Source organism: Dysidea avara, chromosome 11 (genome assembly GCF_963678975.1).
Source record: "Dysidea avara chromosome 11, odDysAvar1.4, whole genome shotgun sequence".
Taxonomy (NCBI): Eukaryota; Metazoa; Porifera; class Demospongiae; order Dictyoceratida; family Dysideidae; genus Dysidea; species Dysidea avara.
In genome coordinates, this window is record NC_089282.1 from 14,492,829 (window position 1) to 14,517,361 (window position 24,533).

Genomic DNA, 24,533 nt, shown 5'->3' on the forward strand with positions numbered 1-24,533 from the left:
CATAAACTTCATGTGGGAGTGTGTAACAACCCTTTGATATCCTAAATGATAGAATATCTCTTAACTTTTCTGATTACTATTATTTCAATACTTCATGTAAAAGATCTATCTATTGTACCACTACAATCTTCTACCAACAACCACCGGTTTTCTTTTTTTGTGAACACTGTCTTATTGTGGAACAAGGTATCAGTGGACACACTTGCTATCAGCTCTGTGAATCCTTTTCATCATGCCATTAATTGTTTGTTTTGTACGTAGTGGTTTTTTGTTTGTTTTATTGTTTTGCACTTTGTGTAATCCTTTGTCCTTGTACTCTGTGTTTTTGTACTGTGTGTTGAGGGAACCTTTTGACCTTTGACAAATTAGATAAATAAATAAATGCCCCAGATTTAAGCTTGCACACAATAGAAAATTTGGAAACCTGTCAACAAATTTTCTGGAGCCGTCCTTGAAAGGGTTAAAACAAGGAGTACTAGTAGCTATGCTTTTAGTTGTATTACAACAGTCAGCAAAACTGGATTGAGTTCAGGATATTTACCATAATTCGCTATATTTTCATGCAAAAAAAAAATCATGACATTTTTGCTTAAAATATTTTTGTATGATTTATTTGAATGACTGCTCTATTAGAATATTTCAGTCTTTTGCAAAATTTTCGTGTAAGACATGTTTGTTTACTTTTTGCACACGAGAGTTATTTTTCAATGACAAAAAGGTGAACTACAGTATGAGGTATTTGCAGACCTAAAACTTTGCAAGTATATATACTCAAATTTCATTGATTGAAGAAGGTAAAGGTACTTCAGTAATCATCTTGTTTCAAGATTAACCACCATTTGGCATGTGCATGGGAAAATATATAGCTAAAGTACAGCCTTTTCACCTGTAACAAACTTTGTGTGATGTACGAAGTGCTCTACTATAATACTGCACTGTTAAGGAATTATTTATATAGTTGAAAAAGATAAGCATCAGCATAGCACACAAATTGCAGCTACACTGCTAGTGACTATTTTGTAGTGGTTGGTATTACTTTAAACTATATGCTTTAAAGTACTAATAAAATAAATAATACAAAAGAACACTCCCAGAAATTACAAAAAAACAGTATGCGTGAATGTATGCAAGCAGTGAGAAGCTTGAGGGGTCAATAAGTCTAAATTTTAAAAGACAAAAATTACAAAAGTTAAAAACAATAGTGTGTGGATGAAATCATGTACACAACATACATATGAATAACGTACATATCAGTATTACTTTCTTGTAGGCATCATATGCTTTGCTCTAGGAAGTAGTTTAAAAAGTGATTTTCTAGAAGGCATGGAATATATCACCTTTCTTGGTAAATGAGAACTTTCAGTAGTATCATCATTATCCAGTGGTTTCAATTCAGGAAGTGAACTGGTATAGCCCAATTCATCACCAGTGACAATATTATTAACTGAAGCTTGAACATAAGGTACAGGCTGAGTACCTTCATTGGTGGACAGAATTGGATTATCAAGAAACCTAGAAATTTTTCTTGATTTGGAAGGGTTTTCAGCAATTCTGGCCACATCAGAACTATCATCCAAAGAAGCCAAGTCAAGAAGTGAATTGGCACTTAATTCACAAGCAGGAATGGTATCGGTAGCCTGAAGTTCAGGGTGAGCTGAAGGCTGATCAGTGTACACTGCTGAATCAGGAGAGACTACAGTGATAGGAGCTTTAGTAGATGTGTAATCTTGTGCTTTGTCTTTGTTCGTTTCATCAGACTGACTATATTGACCACTTTTTGAAGGAATAGAGCCAGTGGAAACCTACGTAACAGAGTGATATGTGTTGTTATGCACGCAAAAATATAATTTTACCTGTTATAGTAAGTAGACAGAACAATTATACTAATACTGGTAACGGTATTAGTAAAACATACCAGTTATAAATGTACATAATTATGGCATCATTCAGTTGTTTTCAAGGTGTATAGGTACAGTTGTAATTAAATAATCATGAATCTATATAGACACCAAGAAGAAGCTGAGAACCAACTCCTCAAGGTGACTGATGACTAATGTCAACCAGCAGATAGCCCTGTATCAAATACGCCAGCATAATAGGCTAGACTGCTATACCAGCACGATGTTAACATCATTAGGTGGATAGTACAGCTTAATCCTTGATGGTACTCCCTAATAGAGCAGTCAGCGCATTGTACATAATTCCTTAGATCAATAATAGAATGGCCACTTTGTAGTGAAATAGTGTGAGCATTCACTACATTAAAATATTCCAAGATTATGTTGGTAACCTAGGAGCATAATGCAAGCATAAAGGGAACACAGAAGAACAAAATAGGTGAAAAGTTTGGGAAACTCCTGGAAACATTTTTGGGATAAAATTTTGAGCATGTTTGACTCAGGCCTATTAGCAGAGTTTAAAGAGACTATATGTAACCAGATTTTACAAACCAATCCAAATCGCACATCAGGCAAAATCAAACTAACACCACCAGTGGATAGCCACACTAGCGTACTACTACATAGTTTTGACACTCAGTACCTCGAGGCTGGTTTTAACAGACATCTTTTCTGAGATCTCAAATGGCAGCATCTGGCCTTGTGAAGGGTCTGGCTTGGCAAAAATCAGTGGTATACTGGTGGATGGCCTGATAATGTTGGCCAGACGTTTTTTTTTCTGATTTTGCTACATATCAGTCACTAAGGAGCCAGCACAGCCTTGTAATCCCGCGTGTCTGGACTTTCTACCTTATTTGGCGGGAAGCAGCTACAAGTACTGGAAGTGGTCTGAAAGGTAATAGATTGATACATCTTTTGTGTAAATTTCATACGCGTGCTTGCTATCCTTGGCAAGTTATGCTGGCTTGAATTCTTTAAAACCATTTATCTCGAAATTCTAATGTGCGATTTGGATCGTTTTCCAAAATCCAGTCACATATATAGCAGCCAAGGGGTAGCTAACGTCTTGGGACTCTCGTACACTATCTGAGAAATCCAATAATGAATACATATAAATACATGAAATATTTATTGAAATAATACAGAAATACTTAAATATTGGGACTCTCGTACACCGTGTTGGGTTTTTGCGTGGGCGCTGGCTACCCCTTGATAGCAGCTGACTTATACAGACAGTATGGTAGTATTTTACAGTACAGCGATCTCCCCCTCAAACAAAATAATGTTCCCCAAAATGCTGCCACCAAAAATCACCACAGAAATCTGTTGCACACCTTTGAGCATTTCTAACATCAAATTTGCAACCCTAGTGGGAATTTTGTGTGATTTTCATATGACTGACTGATCTTGTGACTGACAAACCAACTGATGCTTTCAGACTAGCGTAGGCTATGTGCTACTGCTAGACATCACTCCAGCTCAACAGAATATTTTTGGCATGCTGCAGTATCACGGACTTAGCTTTGTCCTCACTGACAGTGCAAGTTGAAATGAAATAGCTAAATGGCTATGCAAAATGGCTACACTGTTTACTATTAATCAGTCTGAAGGGAGAGAGATGTTTTGTTTCGTTAAGACAAAATACAACTTAAGTACAGGGGTCTAGACTCAGGGGTACCAAGCACTGGATGGACAGTACAGGAGCCCTGGCAAGACTTAGGCTCTAGAATTAAAAGTTCTGTATGAGCAGGAGACAGCAATGCAACCAGCCTGCTCAAACAGGGATCTTATGGTCTTCTTTGCAACTTCACAAGCATTGGCTACCTGGGAAATTGTGTCTGGCATAAAATGGCCTAAACAACCAATCTCGATGGAAATGAGATTGACAGATAAGCCAGAAAGCTGAAGGTCATATTGTAAACAGCTATCCCATCCAAAAACAGCTTGTAGCTGTAAAAAAAGTGTGCATCCAAGTAAAGCAGAGTTAACTGCGACAAAAAGTAATGATATCATAATGCGACCATGTACGAGGTGTGCAAGATGTAAAATTAATTTTAGCTAATCAGATAATACAATGTTATTGTTAAAGTGTTAATGAGAACTATGTGATGTTGCTAGTTTTTAAGTGTGTGAGCATCTTAATAAATGCCACACAAATTTAATTCTCAATAAAGCAATGTGTATAGATTCTCTGATAGCAATAAATAGTTTGAGTTTGGCCGCCTTTCCGTTGTTCATAGCATTGCCGTATATAGGAAAGACGGCCAAACTCAAACTATTTATTGCTATCAGAGAATCTATACACATTGCTTTATTGAGAATCAAATTTGTGCAGCATTTATTAAGATGCTCACACACTTAAAAACTAGCAACATCACATAGTTTCATTAACACTTTAACAATAATATTGTATTATCTGATTAGCTAATATTAATTTTACATCTTGCACACCTCGCACATGGCCACATTATGATATCATTACTTTTTGTTGCAGTTAACTCTGCTTTACTTGGGACATGCAATTTTTTTACAGCTACAAGCTGTTTTTTGGATGGGATTTCGATACTTTTTGTTAGAATAAGCATACACTGTTGAAAACAGTAGGCGAGTTTCCATGGTTTGACAGAAACCCCAGATTACAGTGACAGAATACAGTGAACCTGTCTATAATGGTCACCTTGGGACCAAATACATCGGACCTTTATATACAGGTGGCTGTTATAGAGAAAACCTGCATAAGGTGGTCAGCAGCATTTTAGTGGCTATGACTGTTATAAATGAGTAATTATTATTAAGAGGCTCACGCCAACCGCAATACAGTCTGAATAGACTCTTTCCAAAAGTATGTCATTGCTATGGCAATACCTTTCCGCCATTTTGAATGGGGCCACGGTAAATAATCTTGATTGTGCTCCATTGAAATCTGGTGTTAGCAGCAGCTTGAACAGAGCCGTATTGTTGAGGGACAACCCATCAATACCTTTGGGGTGGCAGAATTGGTGTTTCTGGTTAAAGGTAGCTGGTTATCATGGCTGAACAAAGCATGAGACATCGACAGCAGTCAACAACAGTAATTGCTTTGTCAGAGGTGTTGTCAGAGGTTTTGTCAGCCCATATAATTAAGTTTGCATGATCAGCTGCCGCTACAGTCACTATTATCAGTACAAGAGTCAGTGAGAAGTATAAATGGTTAATATAATTCACTTGGGTCTTCAGCTTATACTGTTTCAGCTAGTTACTGATATACAAGTAGCCACCATAGTAATGTGGTTATTGAATATATAGTCAAAATGCAAAATTTTAATTCACATGTATATACTCATTTCTGAAGTATTATAAGGGTGAGCAACAACAGTTTCAGAATCAACAAACTTTGGTTTATTATACAGTACTTTTAACAATTGTTTGTTTTTATCTGCTTTACCAGTTAGGCACTGGAGGCAAAGCCTGTACGAGGTGTTTACCATGAGACAGGGAACCTAGACGAAAATTGTTGACTTATGTGAAACGGGACAAATACCTAGGAGGGGTTTAAAAAAAATCTATCCCTAGCCTGACTTTGATCTGCAGGCCACTCGGATACCGGCCAAGCGCCACACTCCATTGGACAATTGTTGAAGCGGAAGTACAACCTGCTACAATGGTACCAATCACCTAAAACATGTTTGCCAGTACTTCCATTTGTATATACACACATTTAAACTCTCAAGAAATTAGGATACCCATCTACTAAGGATACTTTTCCATGGTCCCATTTGTATTCTGTTCAGTTCATCCCAAGGTGTTCATGCGATCACACCTAGTGCTTCATATGAAAAGAATTGCGGCCAATGAGATCCAAGTATTTTCATTGTATAGTACAACATTCACATGTGACTGCTAGATACATGTCAGATTAAAATGTGTGCTATACAACTATCAAATACTACACTTTACAAATCTGCTACAAGTATATAATGTTGGTCATACTGACTCATGCAAGCTCCCTGATTATCAACAGTAAGTCATATTATCAAAGAATATAATACCAGTGGAGTGTATTCTCATCAAAATGTTTTTAAGGTCTATATGGTACTGTATCAAGGATGACATCACTGGATATCTCTTTGGATTAAACTTAACACTGAGTAGCATAATTATATGGTTAGAATTTGTGCAATGCGGGTATCCATTCTGAGAGAGAAAAGATATCTAAACTGTTCAGTCTAATTGGACTTTATGTCTGTAGCACTAGTAACTGAGTCTAGTTAATCAGGTACCACTGTACTGGAAGATACATACTAATGTATGAAACGTTCACTTTCACAAACATACATTACTGTATGTATAGCGATGTCACATAAGGTGATCATGCCACATTATATAAGCTACGTACATGGAAATGTGATTTACCAGTTCTGTATGTGTTCTTACAAATGCACAGTTAACCACTGCACACTAGTTACAATGCCTTAGTTACTTAACAAGCCATATTATCTGAAATGATGTACCCATTATACTGTTTGCTGCGGCAGCAGTTTCACCTCAAATGATGTTGTCTTTGTCTCAGAAATTCAGTTTACAGCACAACTCAGCATCTGTCTTATCAGGAGCTCCAGACTTCGTGAGCTCTCGGTCTCCGTCCCTATCCTTTAATAGTAAGATCAGATGGGTTGCACTGAATTGATCAGCCAGATTGAAACTTCACAAAAAGTAGTATCTACGGTCTGTACATTCCACTCCTTGTCCTTACTCACAATGATTGTCACGAGTAACAATTTATGCTCATAACAAAGCCATGGAAAGTGGAAATTAGACTGAAATTATACTTGCTAGAATCCGAGAATCATGGCCATCGTCTTAAATTTCATCAGAAGCATCCATGGTTTCCTTTTCCTACTTCTTTTCTTTAAAATACACGAAACAACTTCACTGCAAAGACTGAATACGCCGGAGAATATGCCATGCGCATGGCATGGTAGCCCCATTCAAAATGGCAGCCAAAAAGTGGGCGTGGTTTTGGAAAGAGTCTATATTTAGTACAGAAAGGGTAAGATGAGTCTATGAATGTTGGTTACAGTTATTGAATACGCTTAAGCAATAAAGCCTGATAGATTACATGGTATTCATAATACAGTTACAATACAAATTACTCTACAACTAAACTACAAACACAATTAATTACAACAGGGGTTTGGGGAAAGGAAAATCAGAGTCCTCACACTGCAAAGCCCAGTACCGTAAAATCATACGGGCATTGTTCGTCCATAAAGAAACTGAAAGTTGTAACAAATGTTTACGAGCCTGTTTGGTTGATGCACCACTTCTGGCTGTGGTGCGTTCAGTGATGGTACGAAGGGTTTGAAGCGCAAATGGTGACCAAAAACCAAAAGTTTCTACACCAAGTGGGACAAAGTCACACCCTACCTCCTCTACAGCATCTTGATGTCTCTGGTCCTTGGCTAACTCACCTGCTGCAGCAGCTACCCCAGCACAAGAAGAAGAAAAAGAAATGTGAGAAGGCTGGGTAGTGCTACGAACAGACACATCAAAATAAGCTGGATGACCATGCTGAAAGTCAGGGTGGTACACATCACCTGGGCGAGAATTATCTTCATAAGAAACACGTTGTTCCTTCAAAACTCCTGAGTGACTCTGGGACAAAGCATGACAAACAATGTCAACTTGTCAACTAGAGCATCATGACGACGAATTCTCATAGGACCATGAGAACATTCTAGAAGATGGTCACCAAATTGGTCAATGGAAGTAAGACACACACATAATGGGGATAGTGGAAATAGAGGGATTCCGAGCCACAAACGAAGGCCAACAACAAACTCAGGACCAGGAATAGCCAGAGCAAGGGAGACTTGAGGAATAGCTTTGAGCCATCCATTGATAGTACCAGATGAGTGAGAGAGAGCAGTAAGTCGAGCACGGTTTCGGATGATGAAAGAAGCAAATAGTTGGTCATACTGATTTTGATCTAACAGAGCCTGTAAGTCCTGCTGGGTAGCAGAGGGAATAAAGATATCAGATGTAAACCTTTCAAAGGTAGCAACGGCATGTTCTTCATTTGGAAACACTAGATCATGAAAGTCTTGGGATAGAAGATGAGAAGCCAGGAGACGAACACTATTACATGAACCCAAAAAGGCCACAGCAGCGGAAGAAAAGAATGAGCGCAAACCCATACCCCCAAGCGAAATGGTAAAGTGGCTTGGCACCAAGAATCATTAGGAAGACTACATTGTATTATGCGACTTAGGCAAGATTTAAGATCAGAATCAAACTGTTCTAAAAAGGAGTGCAATATACAGAATGGCACTGTGCGCAAAAGATGAATGATCTTGCAGCTTCCAAGGCAGCTGCGTAGTAAATGAAGCTCGACTTGAGGGTCTTCTAAAATTGCAATGCTGTCTTGAGCAGCTGTAACCTTGGCTAAACGAGAGAACAAGAACTGATCGAAAAAGTTGTCAGTTCCCCAAATAGGAGATCCCAAAAGCTCCAAACCTTCACCAGCTCGGTTGATACTGGTGGGAAATTCAGGGAAAGAGTCTCCAGAAGGCCAGAATAATTCGCACGTGGACAGATTTAAATGGAGACCAAATCGTGGACCATGAATTGAGAAAGGATCTAAAAGCTTCAGTAAGGAAGATTTCGAACCAATAAATGTCCCATCATCTAAATACCACAGATGTAATTTGACTAAATCATGAAGCTTGACATGGTATTCATTGAAAGGCAGGAAGTGTGATAATTGTGCATTAATTGAAACGGTGCCGTGAATTGGCTTAACAAACCACCATAAAAGGTAACGACCACTATACGAATTCATAGGCGAATTGTTGGTTGGCCGTTATACGCGTTAGACAGGTGAACGCTTAATGCAGACCACAGTGCATACATTTGCATAGGAAAACGTTTGGGACCTCGTGACCATGGCCGTTATGCAGAGGTGACCACTTAATCCAGGTGACCGTAACACAGGTTCCACTGTATTAAAACACAACTGTAATTTTAGTGGCATGCAACCAGTGGCGGATCCAGGATGGGGCATTTGGGGCAAATGCCCCCCCCCCCCCCTTCAAGAAATTGCATACAAGATCGAGATACTCTAATAGAGCAGTCAATTACTCTAATAAAGCAGTCACAATATTCATGAGGCAGTGTAGCTTATCTATGAAGCTATAAATAGGATTTTATTTTACATAACAGACGTGATATAGTTGGTAAGGATAACTAGCTATTATTGTCGTGACCTTTTTTTTTTTTTTTTTTTTTTTTTTTTTGGTCTTCAACTGGTTTTCAGCAAGTTTTTTTGGTCTTCAACTGTTTTTCAGAAAGGTGCCCCCCCTCTTTCCAAACTCTGGATCCGCCCCTGGCAACTGCAGTCAACTAACACCCATTTTAACTAGTAAACCCTTAGTAACACTTTGCCTTTCATCTTGTACTACAACTTCTGCCTAGCATTGCTTAAATTACTAGCTACTTACAGACTTTACAATATAAAAATACAGCACTTGTAGAAACGTGACTGTTCTATTAGAATGATTGACTGTTCTATTAGAGTATCTCGATCATTGACTAATTCAAGCAGAGAAGCCATGCCCCTGCCCATATCAGTACTAGCTCTTGTGAAATGAAGTGAGAATAGTAGAGAAATGGCAAGTATGTACAGAGACAATAGAGGGACACATTATTATGTCCTGTTGAGTGTTGCAAATAAACGCCTTTAAAATTTACATTACTAATAAATAAGCGCATCAGAATAGGCTGTAATCTTTGCCGGCGAGACTCTTAAGGTCTTAAGGCTGTTGTCTCATCACCTGAAGGTTGTGTTTTCATGTTGAAGGGATTTAGTGCCACTGAGAGACAATTGGTGAGTTTAACTATACATCTATTTGTGTTGTAAAACTTTATTGTAAAAGGCGATTAACGACTTTGGACCAGGGTGAAAATTGTACTGCTATATTTGGAGGTTGTAGCATATGTATGTCTTAGTATCTTAATGAATAATCTTTCATGATCACTAATCACTAATAGTACAGTGAAAACTGGTCATTATTCAGGTAAGGACAAAATTTTCTGACCTAGCTTATTTAGGAGGTGGCTGCATTTGAAGCATGCTGTTCTAACTGGCTATAGAGATGGATTTAGTGTGTGACACAGTGAGTGCTGGCAGCAAGGGGGTCAGCCAATCTGTTAGAGCACCAAAGGCAACTGCTTCAGACGTAGGCAGTTGGCTGTCAGCCCAAAGTGTAAAAATTTTTAGTTTTGGTCCTTATAAGCTCCTGATGAAGAAAGTGATGAAGTCATTATCCATAGGATATATATATTTCAGCGTATCCGTTTCAGTTCTACTATATAGTAGCCAAGCATAAGACGAACATAACACAGCATTCCAATGGTTTAGTGGTGACCACAACACTGCCTGAGTAAACTGTGGTGAGATTTCAGACAACCAGAAGCCCTGGAATGCCTTCAACACATGAAATACCAAATATCTAAAGCCTGGCTTTCATCCACAGTGGACCTGTCTTGGTGGCCACTTATACAGAAGGCTGCCTCTCTAATAAGGCCAACTTTTAAATTCTCCTGTGAGACATTTATATGGTTAAATCAGTGCCTTGCTAAAGCAGGTACCTGCTTATTATAAGCCAAGAAAATTTTGCCCAAAAGTAACCATCTTACTGCACCTACTTATGCGGTTTACTCAGGTACGTTACTACTCAATTACAATGTTGTACTTGCTCACACATGCAAGTTTGCTTGAGATTTTAAAAATCACTAATTAAGGGGCGTGGCAATTGTTTTGGCTGCAATTCTCATGAGGGAAAGAGCTGCCACACAGTCTTGCGAGTGAAAAAGTTGCCACGCCCCTTAATTATCAATGTTTAAAATATTGAGCAAAATTGTGCATGCGAGCAAGTACGACGTTGCACTTCGGCAGTGCCGTATATATGGTAGCCACATCAGATACTGCCTAGCAGTAACACATCATGAGTATTTAAGTCACAATGCGTTACTTTATCATCCATCTAAATACAATCTCTGAATGTGTCATTTTGTGTACAGAACAATCTGCCACAAGGTTGACCATAAAGCGACCTAAGTAAGGTTTCAGTGTATATTGTTAATCATTAATATTGTTCACTATTGTCAGTGGTAGGTACAGTGAAACCTCACTTAGCGACCACCTCTTTAATAAGACCACCTCGTTATATTGGCCACCTCTAGTAGGTAGCTAAGCAGTACTTTATGACCTAATTAATAAGGCCATCTTGTTATTAAGGCCAAATTTTTGGTTCCAGAGCTGGCCCTATTAATGAGGTTTTACTGTACCTATATGCATTTTTATTTTTCGTAACTTTTCTTCTTCAGGTTTACTGATGGGCACTATGAAGTATTGTTGACTGGTCCGTGCATCATGTGGTGACTTGAAATGCTAAAACGGTACATAGCATGTCTTGTATGCACATGTTGTAATGTGTCCACACATCTTAGAAATAAATATAATTGTATTTTCTATAAATACTCAGTTCCAGGGGCGTAGCCAGGATTTTTTGAAGGGGGGTTCCAACAGCAGTAATGAGTTACCAGAGGCAGGGGTCTGGGGGCGCACCCCCCAGCCACTGAGAGACTTTCAGTATTTTAATGAATCAAAACTCAGAAAATTGCTATATTTTATGCAAAAAGTACATTAATTATAAGTGCCCCTGGGATGAAGCTAGTACTAGATAAAGCTACCTAGTGGAAAACAGACAGTATAACACATAGAGACACATATAGTAATCTGTAAGTGATAGTTATCTCACTGGTACAGGAACCATAAATCCACTGATACAAATGTCATGACTTACAATCAAAACATTATAGCCATATACATATATGCATACCATGAATTCATTTTTGCATAACACAAGTGATAAATTACTGGAGTTCTATATCTTTAAACACTGCACACTAAAGCTACTGCAGGATAAGGTCATGCTAAGTTTTGCATTTAATGTTAGAATGTCTGAAAAACTTTATATAGATATGTACATGCATGTTCTATTAGAGTATACCTGACTGCACTATTAGAGTATATACCTGACTGCTCTATTACAGTATATCGATCTTTTAAATAAGTTTTGAAGAGGGCTCATGTTACCTCTGTAAATCCTTCCCTGAGAGATTAATCAAGTTTTATCAATTGTTGTGCTGTGCCATTACACTATATCACTCACCCATTTGTCCTGCCACACTAAATGGTGTGTTAGGGTCCTGCTTGCAGAAGTCTAAATTTAACACGGGGGTTCCTGAGCCCCTTGGAACCCCCTCTCTATGCCCCTGAGTTCCATTGTGCCACTGGGTCGTAAGTGGGTTGAGTGTGAATCATTCAGGACATTTGGGTCACATTTTGTCCTGGCCAAGTGGATCTCATCCGCTGACAGAATATACAGGATCAGATCACGTGTATAAATTACAGTGGAACTTGTTTATTGCTACCTTCACTCAATAAGCAGGTAGCATGTATAAATTCTCAATTTTGGAATCGGCTTTTCAAGAGAGGTTGTCTTTCTATACTGGTGGCCATTAAGACAGGTTGTACTGATGGAGTGTACATACTAGAGATGCAACAATATCCTCCACTTAGTGTCGTTTGATAGTGATGCAATGGAGACTATGTATTGTTGTATTTAAATAGTATACTATTATATTGCAACTCTAGTACATATTTTTGTTAACTTTTTAGACATACTGGAGCCACACCCACTCATCTGGATTCTACAAATGGAGTCATACCAACTTGTCATTGCACTTACTCGTTCTTACTCCCATTGTGTTTGGATGAATATACATGCCGTCGTGTGAGACTTGCTACCATGGCGAGCCACTGGAGAAGATTTTCATAGCAGTTATATCACAGTCATTATTGTACAATTTTTACATTATTGTTGTGACAACTTTTTGGCATTCATGTGTCCTCTGTATGTTGTAAAATTACATGTGCAATTTGTGTGGGGGTGCTATAAAATGCATGGTGACAATTGTAAATTATCAGGTGGTTTTGCACACTTCCTTTTAGGCTAGCTACATGTGCTAATTACTCACAGCTTGTGTCAACAACTGGTAACCGCAGTTGTGTTCTGTGTCATTCTTGAAGCCGCGCCCTTAGAGCAAATTACGTGGGGGCGACTAAATTCAAATCAAATGATAGCACGCAGCACACTTTATGGCTACATGCACAGATTAACTACACATACCAGTGACCACAGCTGTGCTCTGCATCATTCTCCAAATTTCGAGTTAAATTCTTACAGAGAGCAAATTATGTGGGGGCGACTAAATTCAAATTTCAAACTAGCCATTCTCGAAAACATATGTTTCAATCTCAACGAAACTTTTAGAACAGTTTGAAGACACATTGTCCTACATCCCAAGCGAGTATGGCAGAAAACAACAATATAGGTTTGGTCTACGTCGACTGAAACTTCGTTTGGTGCTGAAATTACGACTGTAGGGCAATGATGTATGGTGAAATCGATGATGTGAATCTTGAGGCGATTGAGAGAGTACTGAAGCGATAGCAGGGAAATCAATGTTCAGAATGCACAAAGGAACGCAAGGCATACACACCTGTGGTTGCGTCTAACTGCATGCGATAAAAAAAATTTTTTTTTTTAAAAACAACTAAACCTACCCTTTGATGTCAGCAATCTTGATCTCGAAACAGTCGGCATGGATTTGCTTCACTGCTTGTGTGGTAGTTACTAGTGACACGATGAGTTCAACTCTAGAGTTTCAGAGGGATAGCATAAGTGACGGGTGAGTTACAGGAAGGCCGAATTTGACAACATTCATTCCTGTAAAATACTCACGTGTAGTGATCACATTTATTGTCTGCGGCATGTTTCTGCTTTACTGGCCGTGCGACTCACTACCATGAGTCTTGATACTGGTCTTCCTCCCTAGCTCTAGCAGCCAAAAGACGTTGCTGGGTATTGGTGGGAATAGTTAGTTCAAACAGATGGAATTATTGGAAAAATAATATAGGGGCATGCATTATTGCCTACAATAAAAACAAAGTGATCCAAGTAGCAGGATTAAATTTGCACTTTTAACTAGGTAATACAGTGGTGGGTTTAGGGGGATTTCAATGTTTCCACGGAAACCTCCTTTGAAAAATTTATGCAACAGTTGAGTATTTTAAATTGCGGGGTGCGCCTATAATAAGGTGATGCGCATGTTCAACACTCCGTAAAAAAGACTTCGTAAATATTTATTTTTCACACTAAAATTGTTGCCAAATGCAGTCTCAGAGCATCAAAATTTCTAAAATTTCCTGGGGGAGCATGGGGCCCCAGACCCCCCTGGCACATGCTAGTCTCGCGTGGCCAGACCGCTTTTTTTCCGTGTATTGGGTGGGGAAAAAAGGGTCTGGTGCAACTCCAATAGCTGTTTACTTCTGAGCCGTCCCCAGACACTGGGGACGCTAATTGAATAACATTGGCCGCAAAGGAGGCGCCATGACGTCAGTAAAACAATGAAATATTCGTAACACTTCTACTCCGGTTGTGAGTCTTGTTACACGATGAGGATGAACTTTAGGATGCTTTAAAAGAGACATCGGAGCAAATTAAGATTCATTTAAAGGATAAACAGATCGAAGCCATCTTGAGTTTACTTACTGACGTCATTGACACCTCCTTTGCGGCCAATGTTATTCAATTAGCGTCCCCAGTGTCTGGGGACGGCTCAGAAGTAAACAGCTATTGGAGTTGCACCAGACCCTTTTTTCCCCACTCAATACACGGAAAAAAGCGGTCTGGCCACGCGAGACTAGGCACATGCATGCTTTGAATACACAGTGAGTGTGCTTCTTCGCACGTTCATCCATGTCAGTGCATAGGTGGCGGAAGAGGGTAGCTGCAACTATTTTACTGGTGTGCTGAGCACCCCTAACTCAAAGCTGTATTGTGCAATAACCGTCACGTGAACCGTCATGCCAGCTTCCAGAAACTTGTCAATAACAATCAAAATACTCTAATAGAGCAGTCACCATAGTACTCCATCATGTATTAATTAATATTTTATTTATTTATTTTTATTTGTTTAACCATAAGGGTAAGGTAATTACAAAAGGTAAATGCCTGTAGGAGTAACACCTACAAAAACACAAGATACAAAAACAGAGAACAACAAACATTACAAGCATATTAGTACAATACAGAACAAATAGCTAAATACTGTAGCAAGAGAAAATCGTAAGTCAAGTCATTAGGTCTAAGTCCCTGAAATTAGGTTAGGTAATCCTAAGGCTGCAGCACATGTTGCTGTCAGACCTTCAGTGCTGGTCACTGTAAAGTGCTAATAATTATACAACCAAGTACTAAGAATAATACGAAATGTGGTTAAAATTACGTCATTAATAATGAATGAAATAAATAAATATATAAAGAAATAATAAATAATGTTTGAGAAAACTACGAGGCCTAGAGACATGAACTAAGCGGGAATAGTAATAATAATAAATAGAAAAAAAACTAGTGTTATAAAAATTTATGCAACTCTCGTCTAAAATGAGACCAATAAGAAAGAAAAAGAATATCATGTGGGACAGAATTCCATAAAAAGATACCATTAATAAGAAGAAAACCTGTAAGAATTTATTGACGACTGCTTACACTGTAACAAAAGGGCTTGTACAAGAATTGATAAAGGAAAAGGAGCTTGAAAAAGGTATGGAAATGTGGTAACAATAAATATCATAAATGGTAACTATTGTAAGATATTTCCGACGAGTAGAAAGATGGCCAGTGATGCTCATGACAGCGTTGAAACTGGGTCACTACTACTGGCGGGTGACCTGCTACTACTAGCGCGTTAAGTACAAGGGTAGCTATGTTAAAACTAAGCAGGTAATAACAATATTAACCAGTGGGTGTGGTTCCACATAAGTTTGCAAATAGCAAGATACTCCTGCAAGTGGGTGTGGTTTTGCATGAGCATACCTAATTATAACACACCATAATTACAAACTGTATGACACATTCCCGAAGATAAAGTGGACGTGGCTCATGAAAAAGCTGGATTAGACCATGTCTCATACAATTGATTAGTGGGCATGGCTCTTTAGGCAGCTATGCGCATGGATTACAAACTGCAATACTACCGAAAATGGGTGTGGCTGCACGTATAGCTGCAGATACTCATCCCGATAAGTGGGTTGCTCACAAAAGAACTGGGTTGTATATGGACTGGACTCTGACACGTTTATGCACTACAGTATCGTCCAACTAATTAATTTGCTTCACACGTGATCCAATCCGGGATAATCTATCTGTAAAGTGGGTCAGACCCGGATGACCCAAGGTACTTGCATAATCTAAAACTGATAGTTCTAGACTATTTTATTAACAGCTAAAACCTCCGAAAATGCCTCCAAATTCAATCTCCTGACACCTAATTTTCAAAATTTTCCTAGGGGGCATGCCCCCAGACACCCTAGAATTTTGCACACCTACTATTACCACCATAAATTTTGGGCCCCCCAACTGTAGCATCCTTCCACCTCCTATTCAGTGGATATGTCCACCTTCTAAACTGGAAACCCCATTTATAAATTCCTAGATCCACCACTGTAATAGCACTTTTAATTGCTATGATCCCTAGCTACTAGTTTATAAAATCCCCCCAAAAACACCTTTGCTGTAAAAAAAGGCACGTCCAAGAAACTACAAGTATCTGTAACCCAATGTAAAACAGATAAGCTGTAGAAAAATACTCCATGAAATTAATGGGTGACTGAAAAAGCTGATATCTAGAGCGGCCAAGAATCAATAATGTTACTACAACTGACTATGATTACCAAAGAATACCTTGGCTGTAGAACAGGTAAATAAAAGTAACTGGCAACCAAAACAGCTGATATCTGAAGCGGCCAAGAATAAAAGTTAAGTTGATACAACTTACTACAATTATAAACTTGCAACATTGAATCCTAATCATTCAACTGTGTTCTATACATTCACCCTTGCTACATCCTAAATTAATTCTTTGTAGCTCTAATTGGCTGGTAATTTGGCCGCCTTTTTTCTTTACTCTGACTATTGAAAAAGGCGGCCAAATTACCAGCCAATTAGAGCTACAAAGAATTAATTTAGGATGTAGCAAGGGTGAATGTATAGAACACAGTTGAATGATTAGGATTCAATGTTGCAAGTTTATAATTGTAGTAAGTTGTATCAACTTAACTTTTATTCTTGGCTGCTTCAGATATCAGCTGTTTTGGTTGCCAGTTACTTTTATTTACCTGTTCTATAGCCAAGGTATTCTTTGGTAATCATAGTCAGTTGTAGTAACATTATTGATTCTTGGCCGCTCTAGATATCAGCTCTTTCAGTTACCCATTAATTTCAAGGAGTGTTTTTCTACAGCTTATCTGTTTTACATTGGGTTACAGATACTTGTAGTTTCTTGGACGCGCCTTTTTTTACAGCAAAGGTGTTTTTGGAGGGTATCACTAATTTTTGTCAATTATATAATTTACAGACCCAATGTTCAAGCCAGGGGGGGTGTATGATGGATGAATTCTGCCTTGTAGAGGTGTTGCAACCAAACAGAAATCTGCTGATAGGTGGTGAGCATATGACATACATTCCTCTAGTAGCTATTAATTTTTTATTAGGACAAGGGCCAGTAGAAATTACTGGTCATGCCAAGCAATAATGGCTACAGTCAGGGTAACCAAAGATGTGTGTAAAGCACTTATTTGCAAAGCATGCTTTTCTAGGTGATCTTGGGGAATGCCACCATCTTGAAATAGCAACTCTGAGATTGCATCTGGGATCTGGGAGTGTTTTCAGACAGAGATGTAAATATTCAGCTATATTGTTCAATGACTGTTCTATTAGAGTATTTTATTGCCTGACTGTCAGAGTATTTATTGCTTGACTGTTCTATTGGAGTATATCAATCATTCTGTACTTGTCAATGAATAAAACCTGCTATGACCACTGCTATAGTGCCATGAGGACGACCTATCAACTTAGTTTGCCACTCGTAGAGTTAGATGTTTTGCTAAGGGTTATGAAAGAGATCAAAAACATCGTACTATTATTTTTCTTTCACTACATACAAACACATACTTACATCATATGCAAGCACAAGACGCACACAAAATGTGCAAACACTATACACACATGTTCACAAACATACACCACATATTGGTTGTAATCAAGTTAATATCACATCTCTTGTGAAATGCTCTTGTAGGAGAGATGGTAGTGCCTTTACTTGGTGCTAAAAAGTTCTTGCAGAAAAGAAAATTGTGTTGTAGATACTGTTTAGTGCCGGTTAATTACACATGTCACTCCATAGTTAAGCCATGAGGATATCCAAGTAAGTGTCTTTGTTGTTGCGACTGATGCTCCAAGTTAGTTGTATGTGTGTTTAATTTAAGGTTAAGTTCAGTGCCTGCTTGTTCCTTTACAGGTCTCACTTAACCTTGTGTCGTCATGCAGACATCTGAATATTGTTCAAACTCTGTGGAACAACCCCAACTCATATACACAATCACTGACAACCACGAACCACGTGCATATGTACATTCAAGCAATCTGTTACAAAAGTTGAAAGCCACAACACAAGCTCATACCAGCAAACCATGAACCACATTCCAGCAATTTGTTACAAACTTTGTTGCACCATGGTATGTGTACTGTACGCAAGGAAATTTTGACGTAAGAAAAAATTGACGAATTCAGACTTCAGCAGATGTGACGAATAAAATGTTGATGAAAATCAAAAAATTATAGGCAAAACCTGTACTTTTAAGGGCGCTTATAAACATTTGATGAATTTTAAATTTGACGAATTAAACCAATTCATCAAATTCGTTGACGTCAAAATTTCCTTGCGTACATTATACTGATCAATTAATGAAAGCAAGCTCCACGGTGTATTAATGGAAATAAATAAATTCCACCTGACTGACAATTATCACGTGACCTATTTAGGGGATATCCCTTGGAAAGACCATGCACAGTAACACTTCAAGTGAAAAGTGAATGACACTTGATATGCGATTATATTATTATTGATGGCAGTCCATGTCTTGAGGGAGAAGTATAATATTATTAAACACTGAAATACATTAAAGTACAAGTACCGCATTGTAGAGCCATATCCAAGAACAAGTTCCACTTGACTGACAATGACCATGTGGCCTATTTAGGGGAAATCTCTTGGAAAGTCCCTGTAACACCTCAAGTGAATACACGTGATCATGATACGCGGTTTACATTATTATTATTGATGGCAGTCCATGTCTTGAGAGGACTGAATACTACTAAATATTTGTTATATTGTAACTGGATTTCAATGGAGCGGCGAAGTGTACTTAACTGATTTGAAACTAAGATATGGTCTACACCGCTTGAAGAATAACATCAAGTGGATATTAAAGAGTCGCCGGCAAGAATACTGATGTCCTCAGCTCTTCGTGGAGGTTCAGTAACGAAAGGAGGAGTGGAGGTTCAGTAACAAAATGAGGAGTGGAGGTTCAGTAACGAAATGAGGAGTGGAGGTTCAGTAACGAAACGAGGAGTGAAAAAAAATGAGGCTAGTGTACAAAGTGCCACATCTATTCACACTGATTAGCCGCGTGTATGCGATTGGTTTTTAGACTGTCAGACGTCTGCACTGACTAATGCAAGTTCACTGAGACCAAGCTGAAAACTTCTGTGATGGTACCAAGTTGAGTAGCAGCAAGTACCAATATTTTCCCACTTGAAATTATATCTCATGGATGGATTGTCAACAAGGCGTACTTTTACAGGCCAAACAGCTTTCAGTATTGTCACTGTAGTGCCAATTTAGAAGTCCCAGAACTAGGTGGAAGAAGTAAGGTAATCTACATGATGCTTGTACAAAAAATACTCTTTCACATTGCATACTGGTCTTTACGTACAGTGAAACCTGTCTAATCAGGACACTGTGTAGTAAGGTCACTGCTGCATGGGCCAACTTGTGAATCCTCAAATGTATTACCTCAAGGGTGTGATGAATTTTCAGGTCCTCAAATTTTGTATTACCTCAAGATGTGATGAATTCCCCAAATCTGTCATTTACGTAAAAAATTTTTTAGCAGTATTGTATTTAATGCCCGCCTGTCAATTTTACAGGTACAGGGTACTTGGTCATAGCATGCAGTTCTCTTACTAGCAGTGCTACATACATAACTTGGCTAGAGCTGCTCTAAACTTTGCAACTAAGATCAAGGTTTGGGGGGTAAGTAGACAAAGGAATTTTATAATGTTATGTAGTTTTCAATTGTCAAGTGTACATGGACTGTACACCAAGTGTGCGTGGACTGTAGTAACATCAAGGACGTTGTGGATCTTCAGGTCAGCAGTGCTACATACATAACCTGCTTAAACTTGGCAACTAAGATCAAGGTTCAGGGGGTATGTAGACAAAGGAATTTTATAATGTTGTGTGTTCTTTAGTTCTCAATTGTCAAGTGTACGTGGACTAGCTGTACACCAAGTGTGCATGGACTGCAAGGACGTTGTGGATCTTCAGGTCAGTCTGTGTGTATACTAAGAAATTTTTGTATTACCTCAAGGGTGTGATGAATTTTCAGATCCCCAAATTTGTCATTTGCGTAAAAAGTGACAGATTTTTAGCTGTATTGTATTTAATGCCCTGTCAATTTTACAGGTACAGGGTACTTGGTCATAGCATGCGGTTCTCTCACTAGCAGTGGTACATACGTAAAGATCAAAGTTCAGGGGAGTAATTTATATAGACAGAGGAATTATATAATGTTATGTGTGTTCTTTAGTTGTCAAGTGTACGTGGACGATGAGGCCTGATAAGATCTTGGCATTATATCTCAGTTGATTACAATCTTCTGAATTTCCAGGATGAGGCGTACAGTTGTGATGGGACTAACTACAGTGAAACCTGTCTTAGTGGCCACCTGTATAGAAAGGCCACCTCTTTAAAAAGACCAGCTTTAAATTCCCCTAGTGAGAAGTTTATACACTAATTTACCTGTCTAAAGCAGCCACCTGCCTATTAAGGCCAAGAAATCGTGGCCCGAAGGTGACCGGCTTAGACGGTTTCCACTACGTATATCCCATTTTATTGTCAGAATTTTATTGTTAATGTGACAAACAATTAATGTGATATATTTTGTTATGTAACATGTGTATTAATTAAATGGCATGCACGACGAAAGCCACAATGGGAGTGACTACTTGCTGTTAGGGTGAGTAATGCTATGTAACAAGCTGGTTTGAGCACCACCAGAACACACAACACACCATGTGTGGTGTGGCAACAAGAATTATGCTTGGAACACCTTCTCTAGTGACACTACGTTCTTGATCCTTTCACACTTGTTTACAAGACATATGCCAATTATCAACGCATGCATGAGGCGTGGCACTAAATGGAGTTTAAAAGATTTCTGCTTAAAACACCTTCCCAAGGGAACTTATGGTTCTACACGCTTTTACAACTTGTTTGTCAGACATTAGGGCACATCGTGTCTTTAAAAGTTATTGTAGGGATTAGAGGTTTGATTGAAAAAAATACGCATATGAACAAACCAGGATTAGATAATGTCAGTGCTAGATGGACTGTACAAACATGGGTAAGTTGACTGGTATAAGGTGACGCTAGGTGTAACACAAGGTTGAGAAATAAAGCGAAATATGTCTAAATACGCGTTTAATACCGGTCGCAAGAAAACTACTACTACGAAAAAAGATTCTTTTATTACGTAATGCAATACAAACCTTTGAGAGATGTTGCATAATTCAGGGCTAATATTGTGAAACTGTCCCTACACGTAAATAACTCACAGTAGTGGCCGCGCGTCTTTTAATTGGGCATGCGCTTTGTAGTTTCTTGGCCACACGCCTCACTACCGTGAGTCTTGATCACAAAAGTTTTCCTTACACTTGATAATTTAAAACCAGTATAGCTAACTATGTGCATGGGAAACTCCCTATTTTAGATAATCAGTACAGTAGTATAATACTACAATACTCCAGTTTTGGCAAGTGGCCTAGCTTTTTTAAAACTTAACTTCTCAAGTGATAATACTAGCAATTGTGTAAATTGCATAACTACTAAACAAATACCACATGCTTGCTACTTACATTTCTCTGTAAATTTCTTTCACTCACAGAACCATCCTTACTATTAATTTCCTTCAATTCTTTTATCTCTTGATCTCTTTCTGTCAGCAATATTTTCATCTCCTCCAACTCTTTACATAAATCAGAACGTACAGCATCTGCTCTCACCATCTTAGATTTGATATAATTAAATAAATCCACATAATTAAAACTAGTTGTTGCAAATAGTGTTTCTTTATCATTTTCATCCTTCAGCTTCCTCAACATCATGTGCACATGTGATATTTCAGGTCGCTGTTTTGGATCAATATGTAAGCAAGATTCAACTAGCTGTTTAAAGGATGGCTCAGTGCATGAAGCAAGGTATTCTTCTCGCCTTTGTACCTCAGTAAGCGATTTATCCTCTTTTAGCTGTGGCCAATGATGGGACAATACATGCAAGATGATATAGGCATAACTCAATCAAACTCCTTAATAATGAATGAGTAAACGACTGCAAGTATTTGTCTCGTCTCTGAACTTCAGTGAGAGCAATCATTGTATGCTGCTGCACTTGATTCTTTGGTTCAGGCCACTGATGAGACATGACATGGCAGGCAATGCAACCTAACGAGAACACATCAATGGGTGTATCATAATGTGAATCAACAGATGTTGCTTCAGGAGGCATAAAATGTAATGTACCAGGCATCCGTGAATGCTTCTGCCAATTCCGTTCTATGATCTTAGCTTTTCCAAAATCCGAAATTTTAGCTACACATTGTTTTGTCAGTAGGATGCTATTGGAGGAGAGGTCTCTGTGGATGATATCCTGACCATGAAGGAATTCCAATCCTTGAGAAATATCAACCAAGATGGACAGCTTGAGGCGAAATGTTACGTTCTCTTTTTCCTGCTTGCTTAGGAAATCTGTCAAATTTGTTTCCATCTTTTCCATTATGAGCCATGGCAGCGGGATTTCTTGAGACTGAGCCGGATGATGAATTCCCAAAATTTGAATCACGTTGGGGTGATGTATTATACCTTTGGCACACTCAGTGAAAAATGAATCCTTCATAGATTTAAGCTCTTCAGACGAACGATTCTCCAGCAAAATGGAATGAATTTCTTTAGCTGCACACAACGTTCCACGTACGTACACCTCAAGGACCCGCCCATACGACCCTCTACCAATTTCTATACCTGTCCTAGTAACTTCATTCGAAGTAAACGAAGTGAGGAATGCTGCCATCATGTATCAAGTAAACGAATCTCTCTGAAAGACTTTCGTTTTGAAAAACCACCTGTTCAGCAGTTTCAGCATAGCTATACAAACCCCCAGGTTCCTGGGGTTTTGTATATCTATGGTTTCAGCATGTTCAGCATACGCACCACACCCCATTAGTGGTCAGTGTTGCCAGATGATGTTCATGTGAAAAAGTAAATTTGTTCATAAAAAGTTCATAAATGCTTAGTCACTTTCCAAAATTTAGCCTGCACATTTTAAATACTCTGGGTTAATAGGGCAAGGGGGTGACACTCAGTCACTCACTGTAGGTAGATCTGTGACCACGGTAAAAGTCTAAGTCAAAGGTCAAGGCAACCAGAATCGTGCCAATTCAACGGTCAAAGGTAAAAGCTTCCAACCCACAATCGAAAAGTGCTGAAATATCGTCGCTAAGTCACCAGTCAAATTCAAGGCCGGACCACTTTTCAGCCACTTGAATTTGCAAAAAGATCGAGATACTCTAATAGAGCAGTCATCGCATTATACTCTAATAGAACAGTCATGGTGATAGTTAGAGCATTCGGTATACAATATCAATACTCTTATTACACTGGTTGATCTAAGCCATTATATCCATTTTAATTGTTTTCAAATTACTTTCTAATGAACCATCTGTATAGAATTGCACAATAGGCTAATTGATAATGCATGTTATTATTAACAATTACAATCAAAATTGCTTCTGTATCTCAAAAGAACTAAACTCACTTTGTATCATGAAAGTAAAATTAGCTACTAGCTATATATTAAATTGAATTAATTGGTATACAGTAGCACAAAATTACCTGGATATATTCTTGGTGTAAAAAAAACAGAAAGAGACCATGTATGTAAAATAGCTTCCAGATGCCATTTCAGAACATGTATTTTCAAAAATTTTCCCAGGGAGCATGTCCCCAGACTTCCTTAGCTTAGCATGTTAATACATGCTGTAGCTAGCACACACAAAATACATTACAGTAGATAATGTGATTTAAATTTCAAATCAATAAAATGTAGTGTGCATGACTATGACCTCCATTGTAGTCCATGAATGGCCTGACCACTCAAAATCTCTGGGCTCCGGCCCTGTCAAAGGTTGAAAAAATTTCTAAAAGTCACAGGTCAAAACGAAATTTCAGCCGGTCAAGACTTTTGACCACGGTCGCAGGTCTATCTACAGCGTGTACCTACGCAACACCCTTGTAGGGCACTGAAAAGCAAAAAAAAGTCACCACCTAAAATTGCCAAAAGTTCATAGATTAC

At 38.5% G+C, this 24,533-nt stretch overlaps 2 protein-coding genes and 2 long non-coding RNA genes across 8 annotated transcripts; 2 read left to right on the forward strand and 2 right to left on the reverse strand.

The window, feature by feature from the left end:
- Positions 1 to 1,047: 1,047 nt before the first annotated feature.
- Positions 1,048 to 22,468, reverse strand: LOC136239654 (uncharacterized). Its single transcript, XM_066030440.1, has 2 exons — positions 22,043 to 22,468; positions 1,048 to 1,802 (listed from the first exon to the last, which is right to left on the reverse strand). Exons 1-2 carry the CDS (start codon positions 22,289 to 22,291, stop codon positions 1,257 to 1,259), a joined length of 795 nt encoding a protein of 264 aa, XP_065886512.1. The 5' UTR covers positions 22,292 to 22,468; the 3' UTR covers positions 1,048 to 1,256.
- On the forward strand, positions 9,647 to 12,935 carry LOC136239656 (uncharacterized). Its single transcript, XR_010693556.1, has 3 exons — positions 9,647 to 9,762; positions 11,265 to 11,336; positions 12,622 to 12,935. It is a non-coding gene; the product is annotated as an uncharacterized lncRNA (long non-coding RNA).
- Positions 18,990 to 20,643, forward strand: LOC136239655 (uncharacterized). 5 transcript variants are annotated; one of them, XR_010693555.1, is made up of 4 exons: positions 19,013 to 19,777; positions 20,054 to 20,159; positions 20,210 to 20,453; positions 20,592 to 20,643. It is a non-coding gene; the product is annotated as an uncharacterized lncRNA (long non-coding RNA). The 5 variants fall into 5 exon arrangements; XR_010693554.1 differs by having other exon boundaries at positions 19,001 to 19,490; positions 19,555 to 20,453; XR_010693552.1 differs by having other exon boundaries at positions 19,018 to 19,777; positions 20,054 to 20,453.
- On the reverse strand, positions 22,419 to 23,252 carry LOC136237702 (probable serine/threonine-protein kinase DDB_G0281745). The gene has a single exon (XM_066027916.1). It carries the CDS (start codon positions 23,250 to 23,252, stop codon positions 22,419 to 22,421), a length of 834 nt encoding a protein of 277 aa, XP_065883988.1.
- Positions 23,253 to 24,533: the final 1,281 nt, after the last annotated feature.